This window comes from Mytilus californianus, unplaced genomic scaffold, assembly GCF_021869535.1.
Source record: "Mytilus californianus isolate M0D057914Y unplaced genomic scaffold, xbMytCali1.0.p SCAF_2, whole genome shotgun sequence".
In the NCBI taxonomy this organism is placed as follows: domain Eukaryota; kingdom Metazoa; phylum Mollusca; class Bivalvia; order Mytilida; family Mytilidae; genus Mytilus; species Mytilus californianus.
The window spans coordinates 124,714,575-124,736,779 of record NW_026262668.1 but is presented as its reverse complement, the minus strand read 5'-3'; the positions used below and the strand labels follow the sequence as shown (position 1 = coordinate 124,736,779).

Below are 22,205 nucleotides of genomic sequence, written 5' to 3'. Positions count from 1 at the left end.
GTTAGCTTGGAATGTTCGTTGAGTTGTCTATACTACTAGCAGGATAGCTTGGAATGTTCGTTGAGTTGTCTATACTACTAGTAGGTTGGTTTATTTTTGGTATTTTTTTAAATGTACAATGAGGTACAGTAAGAACCAGACAATACAGACATCAACATATGTATGGTTACGTCTCCGTCTCGTTGATATATGATAAACACTTTGCATAACAAAAGATACATGTGTTAAGAAACAACAGCTCTTTCTGTACATCAATGCCTTTTATCATCTTGGCATGATACATTTCCCCCAAAATCAACGATTTTTAACAACAACATTTTTAGTCACACAGGTCTTCTCAATGTTAGAGAATCTTTAAATATAAGTGTGAATGTAACGAATTGAATTTATGCCTATTCAGGTTCAAAAAATAAATATATAGTTTATAATTGCTACATGTTCGTTTATCATTGAAAGCACTGGCGCTTTGGTATAGACATCCTCCGCAGTAATGATATTAGTTCATTTGATTTTCCTTGGTCCCTTTTGGTTTGGTTTAATATTGGTATTATGAAACGTGCTGCGCCTCACAAACGTAACTTTAACCCATTCACAACCGTGTATATCATACGACAGGGATATTGTAATAAGTTCGCGCACACTAAAATGTTGATCATGATTAAATTTATATTGAAGGTTAAGATAAAGGTTTTACTATAAATATCACATAAATTTAACATTTTCAATGACCCCAGCTTCTAGTAAGTGTTCTACTACTAATCTTTCTATGCTTTTAACTAGTTCCCTTACTAAAATAAAAAAAAGCTGTTATTGACTTTTATGTAATAAAGCACGTTTGTTTTAGTTAAAGAAAAATTACGTGCTTTTAATGGCCCTTTCCATTCGGTTGACACTACGCTTCAACATATTATTCGCAAACAGAAGTTTTCTTATTTAGTAAAATGGTCCTCTGAAAAATCGGTTTGCAGATTTTTTTGCTGAAACTCATTTAAAGCCTTCTCAATTCTGATATGAAAAGGGTAAATATCCTAGATATACTTACTGGAACTGCGATAAGATGATTAAAGCGGATTATTTTCTCCTTGACAACATATTTGTATTTTTAGGCAGTAAAGTTTATCGACAGGTTGTAGGTATTCCTATGGGTACCAGTTGTGTCCCTTTAATAGCAGACTGCATAGCAGTTTTGCGCCTGTATTGTTATGAATCACAATTTATGACCAAAGTCAGTAAAGATACGTCTTAATTCCATTTTATTGATAAATCTAATAATATCTTGGTGATATTTTTGCTCTAAATAATCTAGGACATAATATATTGCTAGTATTATTAGTATACTATTCCCAGATATAAGCAGCATTTATCTTATCTGCGGAAATTTACTCAGTGGAACTATTTTAAATAAATATAATATTAACAGCAAATTGTCCTTTCCGGGACTTAGATATTTCTAAAATAAAAAAAAAAATACGACAAAAGAAACGATATTTCGGTACTTTGTGTTAGTTGTTATCTTGTGTTTCTTGCCGATCAGATGAGTCTAGTCATTTCCAACTGATTTTTTGTTTGTTGTTACACATATGTGCCAGGTAAGGGAAAGGTTGAGCGCTCACAAACATGTTTAACCCCGCCAATTCTTTGTGTGCTTGTCTCAAGTCAGGAGCTTGTGACTCAGTGGCTGTCGTTGGTTTCTGCCGACCATATTGTTTTGTCATAAATCAGGCTGTTTTTCCCCGCTTGAATTGTTTCACGTTTTGTCACATCAGGGATATTTTAAAGCTGACTATACAATATGTTTTTCTGATTGTTGAAAGCTGTGCGGTAACCTATTGTTACTCAAATCTGCTTCATTTGGACTCTGTTGGATTGTTGTCTCATTGGCAATCATACCACATTTCCTTATTCTATATTAAAGTCTGAGTAAGATGAATCCTGACAGACGGAAACTTACACTTTATATTTATTCATCTACGAATCTACTAGTAGACCTATTGCTTATAGCATCTGCCCAACCAAGTGATTTGAGATTTTCTCTCTCTCCCTCAAACTACGACTTTACATGAATAGAATTCTCTTTCTGTAACTCCTTAAAAAATAATCAACCTTTTAATATGAAGTTACAGATTCAAATTCATGTTAACGAACTTCTACAAAACATGTTACCCATAAAGTCGATGTTGCAAAATTTCTAAATTGTTTATTACTAGTTAGCGTTCATGAATAAGATATTCAGAAAAACAGTTTGACCATAATATGTCTTATAAGTCAAGTTAACTGACCAATATTTTGATGTGTTTTTGTTTGTCATGCCAAGAAATTGCCTCCGTTGAAATTCTGCAAACACCCCATAGAGCAAATTACATGGATGATTAATATTGACCATTTGGTATATGGCCGTGTTCTAAGCGACACGTACATGAAGGTCATAAATTAATTTGTTAAATGAAATCAAATCTTTTGCTACTAATGAGTGCCGTTGGTGGTCGACCGGAATTTTTAGCGAGGATTTCTTGGCATGTAACAGATAGAAAACTCAGGGTTAGAATTCACAGAACAGAAAAGGGGCAGTGGCAAATATTTCATGTATATTTTGAACACATAGAGAATTACCCCGGCAACCTTTGCCAAAAAAAACATTCTTTTTCTTATTTGTGCATTCGGACTTTATGTTTTGAATTGTAGTTTCACTTTCCATATTCGGTATTTATTCAAATGTAAGCTCCACGTGGTAAAAATCACGTGATGCAGAATATAGTATCTTGGAGTTAGGCTATTTCTTTCTTTTCGGACGGGGACTCCAAGCAAACAACATGCATGTATATAACGGCACTGCAGATTTTCGTATTAAATAAAGAATGTTGCCGGTCCGGTACATGAATAGATTGGTTAGAAAGCAAGGTTTTAATTTTAAATAGATTGGAAAGCTTAATTCGAGGGTTGAAAATAGAGAGCACAAATAAAAGGGGAGGGGAGGTGTTCCACAGGGAATATTTTTATCTTATGAACTCTACATTTGAAAGGTTTATTATTTTTTTTATTTAATTAAAAAAAGAGAAAAACAAATGTAAGACAAATTATGAATGGTCTTTCTTCCTTTCTCCCATGCCAAGAAATTGCCTCCGTTGAAATTCTGCAAACACCCCATAGAGCAAATTACATGGATGATTAATATTGACCCTTTGGTATATGGCCGTGTTCTAAGCGACACGTACATGAAGGTCATAAATTAATTTGTTGAATGAAATCAAATCTTTTGCTACTAATGAGTGCCGTACGTAGGAAGTCGACCGGAATTTTTAGCGAGGATTTCTTGGCATGTCTCGGTCGAGTTTGTTGGTGGTTGTTTGGGTGAGGTTTAGCAGTCTTTTCCAAACAATTACTGTTTTTATTTAAAGTTATTTGGTAATTAAATCTATTAAGAAGCATACATATTTATTCATAAGATTAGAGAAACGATCCTAAACACATTCTTTTTACTCAAATCTATAAAATATTGATTACTAGTAAGTCTATTTAAGTCTTAAACAGACTTAATCAATATATATATATATATAAAGATTAACAACAAAGCTATTTTCAAAGTTGAAATGGTGCGTTCTGGTATGCAGTTTATGAATGAAAAAGGATTGTCGTATTCATTTAAAACAGCTATTATGGGCTTGCATGAATTGGTCGTCATGCCTAAACAAAATGTGCAAAATCTACATTCGAAAGCTAATGTTACAGAAGGGTGAACAATGGTAAATTTAAAAGGTCATGTAGAGTGAGAGCCACTCTCTCGGCACATTCAAGAAATGATGCAACAATATTTCAGGAATCCGTCAGTGGTCTGTCGCAAAGCAAATTTTCTGATTCTATTCAATAAACCCTCTTTCTGCAATTATTGTCATCCAGTCACTGAATACATATTGTAATATGTTCTCTTTCATGAAATATTGCCACTGGACTTTCAAAATTAGCACATAGATACAACAAATTACAAAATCTGAGAATGTTGCACACATTGGTCTAATCAATTTAATCATATTGTTATTCACCTGCCGCTTGCATTAAGGTTTATCCTTGTCTATCTGTACATCCTGAAATTGGTTTCCATTCTCTAACTTAAGTTTGCCTCAATTAAATGTTATGAAACTTATACACAATATTTATTTCTATCAAACATAGATCAAGTTCGAATTTGGGTGGCGTAACTTTCACGTTTCCACACTCTAACAATGCTTATTACCACCAGAGTATTATATGTCTCTGTTACCACCAAACACAGATCAAGTTCGACTTTGGGTGGAGTCATTTTCACCGTCCTTGATTTATGCTCCTGTATAAAAGGAAAAATTGGCGAATTGGTTGTTTTGCGCACTCAAACTTATTGCAATCTCTAATGACAACATACAGAAACAAATGACATTTAATTTAAAAGAAGACACAACGTCAATAGGTTTGAATTAGTACATTAACTCTTTCATGCTTACAAGTGGGGGGATCTGTGTTCCATGGACAAATGTTTGCTATGGATTTATTTTCTTTTGAACAAAATAGCCATACAAAATTTGCTCATCTTGGAACATTAAAAATTAAAAAAAAGGTAGTATGTATGCTGCTTCACTGTGTTGGTAGTATATATGTACACTGCATCGATCAATACACATTTCAGAAGCCTCCCAACCCTCTGGACTTACATATATAATACACAATTTATAATCTATCAAATTGAAATTTAGACATCATTTTCATTTGTAAGCTTTTCCTCTGAGCATCTTTTCATCATATGATATCTATGATAGTTTATAAATCAGCTGAAAATAAATATCTGTGTCAGATGATTCACACAACATCCTCCCATCTGTTACCTTGCTTCAGGTAATTTGAGACATACTGTAAAGGTATATCAAGGTTATATATCTGATAAATATTTATATGTATTTCTAATTAATAATGATTTAAATAATTAACTTATTTTTATTACATAAAATGATGTAAGATTATATTTTTCAGATTTGATATCTATTGTTTGGATGTGTGTATTATATTTCTATTAAGTCTACTTATTTGAATAATTAACCGATGAAGCCCATATTTCCTTCCCTATGCTTCCATTTGCATGGTAATCATCTTATAGTTTGCCTTTCCTATCGTAGGTTTTGTATATTTTATATTGTCAGATCTTTATTAATCCCAGATAATTCTCTTCACAACTTTTTTCTGGTGTTGAGGTGATTCAGAGCTTGACATAGGGTATAGTTATTTGATATGTGTTTTTCTAGTGTTGAGGTGATTCAGAGCTTGACATATGGTATAGTTATTTGATATGTGTTTACTGTTGAGGTGATTCAGAGCTTGACATATGGTATAGTTATTTGATATGTGTTTACTGTTGAAGACCTATGTGCAGATCTCGATGCCTTTTAAGTTTTATTGTGTTGATGGGATGCTGTTCATTGGCATATACCCCTTCTTTTATTCATCATATGAAATCTTTGTCATGAGATGTAAGCATGCCACTGGATGTTATGTAACCAAAAATCAATCAATGGGATGTAAGCAGGCAAACCACCATTTAATCAGTATTGTTATCAAGCTGTCAATATTTCTACAAATATCAAACATTTACCTCCAAACTGTTTATAAATAAAATTTAGTTTCATTTTATAATGGCTGCCCTTTCATATAAATAAACATAGTTTGACCATAAAAAAATACAGAATATTCATGTTCTTTTTGTCAGTAGGCTCATGTTAGCTTTGTTTAATAATATTAGTCCAACTTCAGAATAGTTTTTGTTCCTTAAATGAGTCCAAAGATGAACATGTACTTGTTTGCTATGATAAACCCCCATGATGCCCCCCCCCCCCCCCCCCCGGATCGCCTATGGATGTATTTCTATTTGTATCCATCTGATGTGTTAAGCCTTTTTCAACTGATTTTTATAGTTTGTTCTTATGTTGTACTGTTACACCACTGTTCCAGGTTAGGGGAGGGTTGGGCACCCGCTAACATGTTTAACCCTGCTACATTCTATATGTGCCTGTCCGTAGCCTGTAATTTAGTGGTGGTCAAATTAGGCCGTTAGTTTTCTCGTTTAAATTGTTTTACATTTGTCATTTCGGGGCCTATTATAGCTGACTATGCGGTGACCTATAGTTGTTAATTTCTGTGTCATTTGGTCTCTGGTGGAGAGTTGGCAATCATACCACATCTTCTTATTTTTATATTAAGGTCAGATTAAGCCTGCCAGGCGGACATCAATACCTTACACCGAATATAGTTGACCAATTGTTTATAGTATCTGAGATACGGACTTGACCACAAAAACTGAACCTTGATCACTGATCCATGAAATGAGGTCAAGTCAGGTGAACCCTGTCTGACAGACATGTAGTCCATGCAAGGAACCCATATACCAAATATAGTTATCCTATTGCTCATAATAAAAAAGTATTTCACATAACAAAAAAATTATATAATTTTTCTTAGAGCAGTCACTGAACCATGAAATGAGGTCAAAGCTCATGAGAATTAGGAATTATAGGAATTCTTATTTTTATGCAAAATTGGCTGTAAAATTTACCTTTACTTTATTTTTTATTTTTAAGGAGGGGAAGCTAGGGCATCTATGCCTTAATTTGCACCTTAAGTTGATATATTTAAAAACATCTCTAGATTTAAAAAAAAAATTTCAACAGCCTCAAAATATTTCAAAAATATGATTTAATAGCCGACAGACATTTAATGCTTTACAAGTCACCATTAAAAAAACTATAGAAATTGTTTTCCACTTGAAAATATTTCTTAAGGTATTAAATTGCTTCTGAAAAAAACATGATGAATGGGTTCAAACTGTAATGTTTATTGATCGTCATGGTTACAAAAATAAAGTATCATATTGTAGCAATACATGGTTCATGCTGGAGAAAGCGTTGTGTTGATTTAGATGTTTGGTGGGAATATCAGTGGCAGGGTTGAATGTTATAGGGGTGTTTGTAAGAGATTCTCTCATGTTCAGTAAGGAGAACATTTAAGGAACATCCCTATCCAGGAAATTCTGTCAATGTTCTTATAAAGAAGAAGACCAGTAAACCAACTAAGTTACTTTGATTAGATATTAGTTGCGTAAGAGCAATAATATTTAAAGGACACTTTGTACCAGGTACCAGATACAAAGTAAATGTGCAGGTTGGATTAAATATTGCAAGTTGACAGAGCAGACTGTCCCATTGGAGAACAGACTGTACCAGCCTGCACTGTCTTGAAGTGACAGAATGTCACATCTTGAGGACAAGCTGTTAGATTGTATTATATTTGTATACATATAATTGTTCGTTGTTGCTTTATATCTGCAAAGAGCCAGTGTGTATATTTTAGTTCGTTGTACATAACCTAGATAGATAGTTATAGATTTTGGTATCACTGTATTGTTTATGGACAGATTGAATCCAAATATTTACTGGAATGATCGTTTAAGATATAAGCACCTTAATGGTACTGGTAAAACGTTAAATAAAATGCTCCACTGGGCGCAGCTTGATACGACCGCAGAGGTCGAACCCTGAACAGTTATGGCAAGTATGGACACAACATTCAAGCTTGATACAGCACTGAATTTGGATTATAATTTAATATTTGACACAGCATAGGTTTCTGACACAGAATGAATGTGGTCTAAGAACTTAAAATTTTTTAATTTACCTATTAAAACCATATCATTATTATTTGCTTTTATATATAAATCAGAAATAACCAATTTAAAATGGAAAATTTTAAAGAAAAAAAAGGAAAAAAAAATCCCCCCCCCAAATTGTTTGAAACCCCTTATGATTCATCACCCCCAAACTCAATCCCAGCCTTCCCTTTGTGGTATGGTACCTTGCAGTACAATTTCAGAGAGATCCATGCACTTGAACACAAGTTATTGTCTGGAAACTAGAAAAATGCTTGTTTTTTTCCCCTTTTTGGCCCCTAATTCCTAAAATTTTGAGGCAATTACCCCCAAAATCAATCCCAGCCTTCCCTTTGTGGTATGGTACCTTTCAGTAAAATTTCAGAGAGATCCATACACTTGAACACAAGTTATTGTCTGGAAACTAGAAAAATGCTTATTTTTGGCCCCTTATTCCTAAACATTTTAGTCAATTACCCCCAAACTCAATTCCTGCTTTCCCTTTGTGATATGGAACCTTGCAGTACAACTTCATAAAGATCCATACACTTACACACAAGTTATTGTCATGAAACTAGAAAAATGCTTGTTTTTTGCCCCTTTTTTGGCCCCTAATTCCTAAAATTTTGAGGCAATTACCCCCAAAATCAATCCCAGCCTTCCCTTTGTGATATGGAACCTTGTGGTACAATGTCAGAGAGATCCATACACACAAGTTATGTCTGGAAGTTACAAAAATGCTTATTTTTGGCCCCTTTTTGGCCTCTAATTCCTTAACTGTTGGTACCATAACCCCCAAAATCACTCCCAACCTTCCTTTTGTGGAATTGAACCTTATGGTAAAATTTCATAGAGATCCATTCACTTAAACTAAAGTTTGAGTGCGAAAACTAATGTGTCTTCGGACGACGAAGCCAATGTCATACCAATATACGAACGCAAAATTTTTTTGCGGTCGTATAAAAACTATTTTTCAATTCCTAAAATAACTTCTAAATTATAACAAAACAATATTATCCTTACTTAAAATATGTGACATACAATTCATTTCAATCTATAAACCTGAAAAAATGTCATGTTATCTGATCATATTTTATTTATCAAGTCAATAACAAACTTCTCAATTCAATGCTAGTTCATATTCATATTCATATTCATATTCATAACAAGTAACATTTTTATGTCTTAAAATGATTGCTGTAGCCTTATAAAAATTAATAACTAAATAAAGCACCTAAAGAAACACCATTCTATGGTATTGATTTGAATTAAATATAACAATTCTGATATGCTGTACATTCACTGGAAATTTAAGAAGTATTATTCATTGTTGTTAAATCCTCAAACATCACTGGTGTATTTCTATGCTAGTGAGGTGTCTCTGACTTTGAATTAGTAAGTTCCAAATGAAAAATTAAAGCTTATAAATAGATATCTTCTGGACAAATCCGTAAACCTAAATTGTGTTTATTATCAACTTGACAGCTGGTTTACTTTTAAATTTTGACTGTCTTTTTTCATCTTTGGATTGTCTTGTTTTTCTCCCTGAGATTTCTGAAAGTCATTTTTCCTTTTCTTTTCTCTTTTCTTGAAGTTGTCTCCCCCTGTACCACTTCTTCCATATGAATATTTCTTTGCAGGCTTGTCAATATTCTGTTCTTCAGATTTCCAAAATGCATTGTAGGAACCAGGTGCTTGATACCTGTGAAAACAATGTCAAAATTATAATGTATATGCCTCAATTCCTTACAAACTTATTATTAAACTTAGCTGTGACTAATACATTGATTTGTCTCTTAGTTGCCGAACTTAGTATACATTTTTTGTTTTACCATTGTTCTAGTGTCATTTATAATGAGTATGTCATATTGCTTGCAACAAATACTTTTATGGAGTACCGGTAATCATTTCCTTCCTAAGTGACTGTTACAACTATATAAAATACAAATCAACATGGAACTAATGTAAAAAGAATGCATAATCAAACAATTTCTTTCTTTTTAAGCATATATCATAAATGATTTTCAAAAAATTTGTAAACACATTGTTTTATGAAAATAATTATTGTCATTGATACAGCTATCTACCAGGTACAAAGAACAGGGATAAATACAACTAGTTGTTTCAGGGTGTGAACGAAAATTAATAAAATAGCCTGTAAAAAGATGTTACATGTATATTTGCAGTATAAAATAATAATACAATTAAACAACAAGAATCAGAACAATATTTCACTAGGAAAACAGAGAACTGGAATTTTAATAAAATTTTCTGTACAGCAACAGTAATAAACTAATACAATAGTCAAACAGATTAAAATTCATATAAGATCTGAAAATACCTACCAAATGATTAAATAACACTTATCAGCCTAATATCTGCACAGAAGGGTGACAACAATGATGAAACAAACCATCGGGAAGATGAGTATGGCCTAGATTGTATCAATAGGTTCATATTTCCAAGAAAAAAAAATCGTAAGGGTCCCGCGGAACCCAGTGTCTTGCCTACTTTTGCTGTTAATCGCAGGCTCAACAAAAATGAGAAAAAAAATTAATAAAAATATTCCTCTCTATACTATCATTTGAATGTAAGTAGCTTCTGTCCAAGTTTGGTAAAAATCCAGGATAATTTATGAATCTAATAAATGTTTTAAAAACTTAAACTGCAGACTGTATGTAATGTTGACTGGAAGAATAAAATGCTTCGCTGGGCGCAGCTTGATACGACTGCAGAGGTCGAACCCTGAACAGTTGGGGCAAGTATGGACACAACATTCAAGCTTGATACAGCTCTGAATTTGATTGTGATTAAATATTTGACACAGCATAGGTTTCTGACACAGAAAGAATGTGGTCTAAGAACTTGAATTTTTTTAATTTACCTATTATGGTCCAATGTCCAAAATCAAAATACATGGTTAGATTCAGCATATCAAAGAACCCCATATATTCAATTTTAATTTCGGACCCCAACTTGGACAAACTTGAAAACTGGGCCCATAATCAAAAATCTAAACACATGTTTAGATTCAGCATATCAAAGAACCCCAAGAATTCAATTTTTGTTAAAATCATACTAAGTTTAATTTTGGACCCTTTGGACCTTAATGTAGACCAATTTAAAAAACGGGACCCAAAATTAAAAATCTAAATACACGGTTAGATTTGGCATATCAAAGAACCCCAAGAATTCAATTTTTGATGAAATCAAACGAAGTTTAATTTTGGAGCCTTTTGACCTCAATATGAACCAATTTGATAGCGGGGCCCACAAATAAAAAATCTAAATACATGGTTAGATTCAGCATATCAAAGAACCCCATATTTTCAATTTTTGTTGAAATCAAACAAAGTTTAATTTTGGACCCCAATTTGGACCAACTTGAAAACTGGGCCAAAAATCAAAAATCTAAATACATGTTTAGATTCAGCATATCAAAGAACCCCATATATTCAATTTTTGTTAAATTCAAACAAAGTTTAATTTTGGACCCTTTGGACCTTAATGTAGACCAATTTGAAAACTGGACCCAAAATTAAAAATCTAAATACATGGTTAGATTCGGCATAACAAATAAATAAATGTGGTCAAAGATTTTACAAATCTAATGTGCCATACTGTGCAATTAAAGATTACTCCTTGAAATTTTTCAATATTTGAAATTTGAAAAAAAAATAATATTTGAAGAATAATTCTTTTTAATTTCTGAAATCTGAAATGAGAAAAAATTGACCCCCCACAATTTCTTTTTACCCCCCCCCCCCCCCTTTTCCCCCAAAAAAATTCTTTCCCTCAAGATATGGTCATAATCTCAATTCAAATTTCCAATGGAGTTTGCAACCATAATTACCCATTTAAATTTACCATAGTGCTAACTTAATCTATTTTATAATAGAATTTAAAATATAGTGTCAAATCTTTCATATGGATTTTTTTGTAAAAAAAAAAAGATGCAACATTTGCAGATATTTTTACTGGTCTTCCTTTAAAAATATGCATTTCTTTAAACATAATTTAAAAGCAGTGTAAGGGAAGTAACCAAAACGTTGTATTTGGATTACCTCCCTTACACTGTTTTAAATTATCTTAATTGTTCATTAATCATTACTTTATACATAATTTTAAAGCAGTGTAAGGGAGATAATTTCAATGATGTATTTGATTTATCTCCCTTACACTGCTTTAAATTTTGTTTTGTACTAAAGTATTTGTCCATTAACCAGGACAACCTTGTTTTTTCCCCCTTTTTTGCCCCTAATTCCTAAAAGGTTTGAGCCATAACCCCCCAAAGCAAATCCTAACCATCCCTTTGTGGTATTGAAACTTGTAGTATAATTTCAGAGAGATCCATACACCGTTCCACAGTTATTGTCTGGAAACTAGAAAATGCTTATTTTTGGCCCCTAATTCCTTAACTGTTGGTACCATAACCCCCAAAATCAATCCCCACCTTCCTTTTGTGGTATTGAACCTTATGGTAAAATTTCAAAGAGATCCATTCACTTAAACTAAAGTTAGAGTGCGAAAACCAATGTGTCTTCGGACGACAACGACGACGCCAACGTCATACCAATATACGACCGCAAAATTTTTTTGCGGTCGTATAAAAACTAAGTCCATTTATAAGTAAAATACGGAAAAAATGGAACAAAATTTTATCAAAATTTCCTTCTAGATACTAGCTTTTGATCATAAACAAGCTTCTGTCCAAGTGTGGTACAAATCCAGGATAGTTTAAGAAAGTTGTTAAAATTTTAAAAACTTTAACCACAGAGTGAATGTAATGTTAACTGGCAGAAAAACTAAGTCCATTTATAAGTAAAATACGGAAAAAATGAATTTTTTTTTTTACAAAATTTACTTCTGGATACTATCTTAAGATCATAAACAAGCTTCTTTCCAAGTTTGGTAGAAATCCAGGATAGTTTAAGAAAGTTATTAAAATTTCAAAAACTTTAACCACAGAGTGAATGTAATGTTTCCTGGCAGAAAAACTAAGTCCATTTATAAGTAAAATACGGAAAAAATGGATTTTTTTTTTTACAAAATTTACTTTTGAATATAATCTTATGATCATAAACAAGCTTCTGTCCAAGTTTGGTAGAAATCCAGGATAGTTTAAGAAAGTTATTAAAATTTCAAAAACTTTAACCACAGAGTGAATATTTGTGGACGCCGCCGCCGACGACGGAATGTAGGATCGCTATGTCTCGCTTTTTCGACAAAAGTCGAAGGCTCGACAAAAAGATGCAGTATGGATTAAATTTGGTTAGAATCTATCAATATACTAACCCAAGGTCTGTGGAATCCAATGCTTCTTTAGATAACAGTATGCTAATGGCTGGTATATCTCTATTCACTTTTAATCTAAATAACAGACACAATGTATGAAGTCAAAACATAACAAAGTATTTATTGTGCTAGACCAGATACACATTTCATAAAATATTGTCTCTTAAGTGATACATGTGGCCAACATATTTGTAAATCCAAAACCTTTGCAAATGTTGAAGAGCTTTTCAACGTCTGCATAACACAAACTGTTGCTCATGGCATTTGTTAACAGTAAAAGGGAGACAAATCTTTATTAAATTCATATCTACTTTTATCTCCATTGGCCTACAGACCATGGTGAGCCAAAACAATTGTTAAACTTTTAGGTGAAACATTTAACTCTGAGAGTCTTGGTGTATCCTGAAGTGATTTTGTCATTTGTGAGTAAATGTCCACATGCTGTACACAAGTTAAAAATTCCTAGTGAGTGCTGGTAATTCAGTCAGAGGTATCTCTCTAAGGATTCACTAGATATCACATAACTATTGTTAATCACCTTCAATCAACAGAAATCCCACTGATTCACTCAACATCAGCTAGAGTAATGAATGACATTACCTGTACTATTCACACATTTTGAAATTAATCTAGTGGTTAGCAGAACAAAGTATGAAAAAATAATGAAATAGAGGAATCTCAGAAAACCTTTTTTTATAACTGCTTAGTTTTCAAGATTTTTGTTGTGAAATAAATAATGTTTTTACCTTTCAAGTCCTTCTATTTTGGGTTCCCAGTATTCTTCAATTCTGAAAATATCAAGGTGTTTTAGCTAAAACTGAGAGATATGTATAAAAAAAGTACAAAAACATCTTTATCTATATAACATTACAGGGTCAAGTTTCTTTTTATATTCTTAAATTCTTGTAAAATCTTGTGAAATCATTTTTCAATTTCAAAATACTAAAGGTTTTGTTATATTTTTTCAACAATATTAAACGTCAGAACTTAAGATGTGTCAATATTAAGAAGCTTTCCAAGAATTTGTTAGCTACTTAAACCATTTCAAATCAAAAGTAATTTAACAAAAGAAAATCTGCTCAAACACCAGGAGATTTCTTTCAAACTTTTAACTCCATGAAGTCAGACTGTAACTTTGGAATCTATTTGCTTTGGAAGATTATTGTTGCCTATTATTTATCTTGTATAAGTTATATAGATTCCTTTTTCCAAAAGCAACCAAACTTAACATCTGGAAATTATCTGTTTCGTTCACACAGCAATCACTATATGCTTCCTAGAAATAACTGAAGGAGCAAAAAAGTTGATGGAGGGATTTTCAGTAAAAAGTTGAAATGCTGGTTGGAAGTAAGTCAACAAAATATTTTCTTTGTAAAATTTAAACAGATCAGGGTAACTATTTTCAATACAACAATGGTTATAATATTCAATCATCAAAGTCATCTGTTAGATTAAGATATTTATCAATAAAAGTGACATATTTGGTTGGCTTTGGTCATTATTTTTAAGTTTGACCATTTATCCTGAATTAGTTTTTCGTACTGATCAATGATGTTGTTTTCACAGTTCATTTAAAGTTATGTTAGGTTATCATGTATTTACAGTTATAAATCCAGGTAATATATACAAGACCTTTACATAAAACTGCATTTATTCTCATGAAAATATACCTACTGCAAAATTCGTGAAAATAAACACGCTGCGAATGAATTACATATACAGTTTATATGTGTATACAAACCTTCTGTAGTAGACCTTTGAAATCTGATGAAGCCCCTAAATAAAAGAAATATACCAAAATGTAATAATCAAAGCACTGTAAGCGCTGTAGGCAGTTAACCAAAAACCAAGGCAAACGTAATTATGAAAACTGTGGCAGCGTTGCTTCAATTTTTTTTTTAAGACTTGAAAGAACAAACATTAAACATTCGTATATTGTACATTTATGTTCATTAAATGAATTGATTATTAAGGCAAATCAATTAATATTTCACCAAGGTTTTCAAAAGCAACTCATATATCAATGTAAATGACCCCCATCTTCACCCCCAAGTGCATGATGTTACTCCATACCAAGTTTGGAATAAAATGACAGGTGATTATAAAACAGTTGGTCAAACATTCTCGGGCTTTACACTGCTTGAAAGATTTATGTTTTCTTTAAAATGAGCCATAAATGAAAATTATTATAGGCCCAGAAATAATTTAATAAATAATTAAAGTAAATTCAATTAACCTAGACTCATTGTTTGCATCAATAAAATTTTATAATAAACAAGAATTAATTGTAACAGGATGCCGTTACGAAGTCTCCCAAACAAAGCCCCCATAATTCGTCATTCCCATGGTCTCCTGACATTGGGCAAAGTCCAGCTCATATTGGTTTGATCTAGTAAAGTGATATGCATATGTGACACCTAGGATATTGACCCTGTATGTCATTCAAATCTTTTTGAAATGATTAACAGGAATAAATATGGTTTAGGTGTGGGTATCTCGACCGTTTATAAGTTCTCAAACAGGAGGGGGTGGGGTGACCCCAGGGACTCCCCCTATATTTAATTTGATTTGTTATATTGTCCCATACATGAATACATATGGTTTAGGGGTGGGGATCTCGACCATTTCCAAGTTCTCAAACAAGAGGGGGTGGGTGACCCCAGGGACTCCACAAATATTTCATTTGATTTGTTATATTGTCCCATACATGAATATATATGGTTTAGGGGTGGGGATCTTGACTGTTTACAAGTTCTCAAACAGGAGGGGATGGGTGTCCCCAGGGACTCCCCCTATATTTCATTTGATTTGTTTTATTGTCCCATACATGAATGTATATGGTTTAGGGGTGGGGATCTTGACTGTTTACAAGTTCTCAAACAGGAGGGGTTGGGGTGACTCTAGGGACTCCCCATATATTTCATTTGATTTGTTAAATTGTCCCATACATGAATATTTTTGATTAAGGGGTGGGGATCTCGACCGTTTACAAGTTCTCAAACAACAGGGGGTGGGGTGACCCCAGGGACTCCCCTATATTTCATTTGATTTGTTATATTGTCCAATACATGAATATATATGGTTTAGGTGTGTGGATCTCGACCATTTCCAAGTTCTCAAACAGGAGGGGATGGGACGACACCCGGGACTCCCCCAAATTATTTTCATTTGATTTCTTTTATTGTCCCATACAAGTATATATATTGTTTAGGGGTGGGGATCGCGACGGTTTACAAGATAAAAGTACATTTTCAAATTGAAGAGGGTTGTGATGACCCCTAGGGACTCGTCCTATATTTTGGTTGATTTTTTTTATTGTCCTGTTCTCATTACTGAAGACTGCATGTGTCTATCACTTACTGTTTTCGAGAAATAGTCATTTGAAAATTTAAAAAAATAAAATTCCATAGGGTTCTATAGTAAACTCCTCCCTTCTTTAGGCCCCTCCAAATACCCCTAAATAGACCCGAATGCACAAACAAAAGATTAATGGCTCCGCTAGACATGTTAGTCTAATATTTTATGAAACCCTAAGTAAATCTGACAAACGGTCAAAGTTGTCTTCTTAGACGATTTGAGTGGATTCGGTCCGACTTGTCTCGGGGACGAGTTGTCCACATTACTTAAAACATCCCATCAACGTCGATTTCCGCATCTGTTTCATGACGCCGTTTCATGACCTCGTTTCATTCATAAAATAACAACAACCTTATTTGGCAAGATAAGTTAAAAATTACCGCCCACGTATATAACTTTATTTCCTCTATCATAGAGATTTGTTGTACATGAACAATATTCCTGCGCATTTTGCGCTTTGGGAAATATAAACGACTTGTAATTACCGATTTTCGGCGATGAAATATTTCATACAATTGTTCTGCGACATCGTAGCCAAGAGCACAGGGGATAATAAACTACGTACGGATTTCTATTGAGCACTACTTCCTATGTGCAACTTCAAAAGTTTTGGGTAGTTAGACGATCATTTAAGGTTTTTCTGGTTATATTTTTTGTATTCCAGAAATAAAAGTATTAAAAAAATGTCCAATTAGTTATAAATAACATAATAGCCAGCTAGATAATAACAATGGCACGTATTTCAGTATTTATTGGATAGAACACAAATCTAGGGTGCTCGCATAAGGCAGCTTAACTGCCTAAAAATGTTTATACAAAACGGCAGTCACCAAGGATAACATAATCTATTCTCCAACATTTGACATTGACTGATATATTAGAATTGATTACATTGATCAGATAACAACTGTTATTTAACAGTTCATCTCATTAAAAATACTGTATTTTCATACAAAAAGATATTAGGAAGATTAGGACATTCTGGCCATTTTTGCCCCCCCCCTAGATTTTCTTTCCCTGAAAGAGTTTTTAAGATATTTGATGAGTGGTTGCATATTTTCTATTTTTAGCCATAACAGACATATTTTTTGGATTGTAGGCATAAAAGTTTGGTCCAGATTGGTCTGATGGTTTCATGTGAAAACTTAAAAAAGTTAAGAATGACAATGATGATGGAAGCCAGGAAGTGGCATTAGCTCTTAAGGGATAGGTGCAATTACTAATCTGTAAATTGTCAAAATCAAAAGAGATCTTGTCTATTGCCCTCTTGATCTTTTCTGGTTTAGTTACATTTTGTGGTTACTCTCTCATTGAACCTCACACATATTTTCATTCATGATTTATCCTAAATAAAATTTAGTCTGACCTTTATTTTTCTTTTCATAATTTCCGCACAAGATATAGCTTTATTCATAGCATTCCCAGATCCATTCCAAGTCATCTGTTTTATTGTTGGTTCCTTCAGAAAAAGCAAAAAAAAAAACAAAAAAAAGGAATTATTTTTCTTTGAATAAATCAATACATATATGTATTGATTTATTCAAAGAAAAAAAAAGACATATATTGTACACTAGTAGTACTTAATACAGCACAATTTGGGTGATCCTTTGTACATGTAAACTATTTGACTTGCTGCTTAAAGGATTTGAAATTTGCAATTCTTGATAACACCACCAGTGGCCAAATTAAACTCCTTGTTTTGAATGAAAGGCATAAAATATCAGCAGGTTTTCTTTGCCACATAATACATGCAAGACAAAATGAATCATCTAATGAAGGCTTTGTAAAACTTATTGGTTTTTACATACTGTGTATTTATCATTGTGTTTACTTTTTAAAACATCTAAACTATTTTGTCTTTCAAAACTAACTGATCATGGAGTATATTAAATCACTTGTATTTTGAATCATGTTATATAAATGTAAATAGTTTGACACAAACCTTCATTTTTTTCATAGCAAATCCCATTAGATTACGTATTTTGCTTCCTGCATTGACTTTCATTTCAATACCAGTTTCATTAAGAATAAAGATAGGAGGTGCTTCCACCATCCTCACTTCTCCTTTATCATACTGTTCCATTTTACATCACTGAAAAATAATGCAATAAATAAAGTGGAAATATTTTTCATAGATACAATCCTTTCAGTATATTTTTACTGTCATTTTTTAGTGAAAATGCATGCCATAGTATATATGCAGAATGTAGACCAGAAAGGCATCCCAATGTCTATAGAATCATTCTTGAAATTTGAAACAAATAGCTTTTCACTTAACTGTAACTGTGTTTGTTAACATTTTCAATCATATCATAGAAAAACTGCATGAAAGTACTGGTTTTACAATATCAGAAATGTTTTGACCTTTTTTTTTACAAAAAGAGTGCACACACTGATATGTCTTGCCTTCTTTACATTACCATGATTGAAATTATTTTGAAAGGTTTTACTACAACATTATCAATGATCTATGTAAATGAGGTCAAGGTCAGATGAACCCTGCCAGACAGACATGAACACCTTACATGTACAATCATATGGGGCAGCCCTGATATTCCGACACCCCACTGGTCCGATGCCCCATTGGTCCAACATCGAATAATTGAACAGTAGTTAATATTTTTTTATATTAGAAAGCCTGATGATGTGTTTTTTTATAGTAAAACTGTGTCTACAACCAAATGTCTTGTGTCGATCGACTGATCCAAATTATCAAGGTAGTTTGGTAGACATTTGGTACCACATTTTCTTATTTTTACATGTATTTGTTAAAATAGTGGGAAATATTCACCAATACAACAGATAGAATGATCGAGACAAGCACCGCATTGTCTTGCATGGCTAAAAAACGAGTACAATCAATCTCTTAACTACAGTACACATTTTGTCAAACTAGATAAAATTTGTGAAGTTTTGTCGAATAACTTGCATGCAGATTCTTTACTGTGTATCTCTCCCAAAGCAGAGAAATAAGAAAGTTAAGCTGGTAATCAAATTAATGATTTCATTACTTTCTAGCCATCTAACAACAGAGGAGATAGACATGTTAGACGGTTATGGAGTTTTGTATGAAATCCGTATGTTGCTATGCAATAAACCACTTTTGATCCTAGCGGACCATCCTCTGTGTATTTTTCTAGTGACTGTATTCTAGTGTCAGTATGCCAAATTTATGAAGCTAGAGCAGATAAATTAAGGAATTTAAGACTGGACAATCTTCTCACAAAAAATATGTTGTAATGCCAAAGTAAAAGGCTATACATCCACAGCCACAATCACTTGAAACGCTTTGACAAAATCTTTCCAAATTTAGATATGTTGTTTCCTGTGACTAAAAGGAGGTCAAGTTTGAATATCACGATCATTCTTCCATCGACAATGTATATATTAAAAAACAACAACCCTTTGAAAGTGGGTTTCTGGAAAGTTATTCTAGTGACCACAAAATTCTATGGTTTCATATTAAATAAGGTTATAATCTCATAAACATATTTCTTTCATTATTGACTTCATGATTTCTGCAATACTATGTCATTTATGATTAACAGGTCAAGATTGATTTTAGCCTTTCCATTTCTGAACCCTACAAAAATTTATCTATTTTTTTTTACTTGTTCTTGTTTGGGGGTCCAGATTTGCAAATATCATTTTCATGTAGGAAAATCTGGTTTGCTGTTAATCTGACAGCCTCTTGTCTTTTATAGTATGTAAAATCGTTTACGGAGAAATGTTTATTTAACTAAATATCTATTCTAACAAAACCTTTGATTATTTGGAGAGAAGCAGTAAGAAATTAAGTCAGTTTTAAATTCGGAAAAAACACTTATATCAGCTGAACGATAATCATGATAATATGGACAATGACTATTAATAGACATTTTTGGAAAAAGAAAAATGAAAACACATCTAATTAACAGAACTGTTATATATATAAGGCAATATCAAGGATATAATTTGAAGTGATTTAAAATTTTCTTTTGGTAATATACATTTACATAACTATAGTTATTGTACATATTGTAATGTTATATATAGATTCTACCACTGGGTGCAGAAAGGGATAAATTGACGAAGAATTAGAGAAATTGTGTTATCTGTTTGTAAACTTTTGTAATTTAATCTGTTAACATATAGTTGTTCATTGAATCTCTTGATAGAGGAAATAGAGAAATGAACGAATGTATGTATATTTCGATCAAACTTTTAAACTCGCTAATTTTCGATTATATTATCAATTACTACAATTAGCAACTCGACAACTTTCAGCTTTGAAAGTTTTCAATCTATAAGTTTGTGTACAGTGTAGATGAACAGAAATCATCATGCTTGAAAAAAATATTCCCTTCTGATGGCAAAATGATACTTTTTCGGTAATGACAGTTTCCGAGATAAAATTACGTGAATGATGAGAGACTGCACTACCGAGGACTGTTCTTTACATTGTCTTTTTAGGGGATTGTAGTTTCCCATAGAACACACCGTGTATGAGTTAACCAAAACTTGCAAGGATCTCGATTGCTTTATATGCATATGGTCATAGTATTTCTTAAATACCAGATGGGTGGTATGGTATTATCTGTTTCTTTAACATACTTATAAGAAAGAGTAGTTCAAATACCACGCCAACAATTCTATGATTCTGTGAATAAATTTTCTATTACGTCAGTAATGTATCTTCCTTTGTAAGATTATTGGGGTGTCGGAATACACCTTATCGCTATTTGTCCGCAATTTCTAGACATGATAAAAGTTCCCGTAACATTTTGACGTCATAATAGAAAATATCTGACGCCACAATGGAAAAGTGATTGTTGTAGGACATCAAAAGTTCAAGCAGGACAGATTCTTGGGTCAAGCGGGAATAGCGATAAGGTGTATAATGGGGTGTTGGACCAATGGGTCGGAATAGCGGGGTGTGGGAATATCGGGGCGACCCCCTATCATACCATACACAAAATATAGTTAAATCTATAGACGTATTTACACTTGTATGCAAATTTGTCCGCCATTACGTAAAATCACACAGGTTCCCGTAAACTTTGACATCATAATTCAAAACATTTGACGTCACAATTAAAAAGTGATTGTTGCCTGACGTCAAAAGGTGATTTGGAGTAGATCTAAGGTCATTCGGAGGCAAAATATAGCTAAATACCAAAAGTGTAAATACGTTTATTGCTTACAGTATTTGAGAAACAGACCTATTACGAAAATTGAACATTGAGCAATGAAAAATGAGGTCAAGGTCAGATGAACCAAGCCAGACAACATGTAAACCATGAATTTATTCCATTTTTACGGACGACGACAGACGACGGACGCCAAATGATGAGTATAAGCTCACACAGTCTGGTCCTTTTGGGCAGGTGAGTTCATAAAACGTGTTAAATTCTGTTGTTTTTTTTCGTTCACCTTTCAACTTTCCATTCTATAGTTTTATTTTTCAATCGTTCTTCAGGTTCAATTTATGTTTTCGTTGTCAAAAAATATCTTTCTTGCATAAGATGTCTTCCGCTTTTTGGCAAACGTTTAAACGAGTTAGATAATATTCTGATTACAATCCGTTCCACACAAAATTTACAGCCTGAGTAAATCTAACTACCAGAAATCTACCATTGTAGCATCGACGCAAAAGTACCACAATACAACTGTACTCAAATTAGTTATTATTTCTTTTAACCTTCACATAAGAATTTTTAAATTATCCATTGTTAAAGTTATGAATTTTCACTCTAAATTATGTCAAAATAAGGAATCAACGATTAATTCTTCTTTTTTTCAGGGAGGGTTTTTTTTTTCTTCCTGTTTTTGCTTCTCACTTTACAATAATTGTTATGGAAGGGATGCGAAAATAAAGTTATTTCTATTTCAAATTAGTAAACAAAAATAAAATATT

The 22,205-nt window shown here is 32.7% G+C and overlaps 1 protein-coding gene across 1 annotated transcript; it reads right to left on the bottom strand.

Annotated features, from left to right (window-relative positions):
* Positions 1–8,735: 8,735 nt before the first annotated feature.
* On the bottom strand, positions 8,736–21,858 carry LOC127730914 (ribonuclease P protein subunit p25-like protein). Its single transcript, XM_052239535.1, has 7 exons — positions 21,722–21,858; positions 18,252–18,401; positions 17,676–17,768; positions 14,694–14,728; positions 13,699–13,740; positions 12,953–13,027; positions 8,736–9,359 (listed from the first exon to the last, which is right to left on the bottom strand). Exons 2-7 carry the CDS (start codon positions 18,390–18,392, stop codon positions 9,131–9,133), a joined length of 615 nt encoding a protein of 204 aa, XP_052095495.1. The 5' UTR covers positions 18,393–18,401; positions 21,722–21,858; the 3' UTR covers positions 8,736–9,130.
* Between the last annotated feature and the right edge of the window lie 347 nt (positions 21,859–22,205).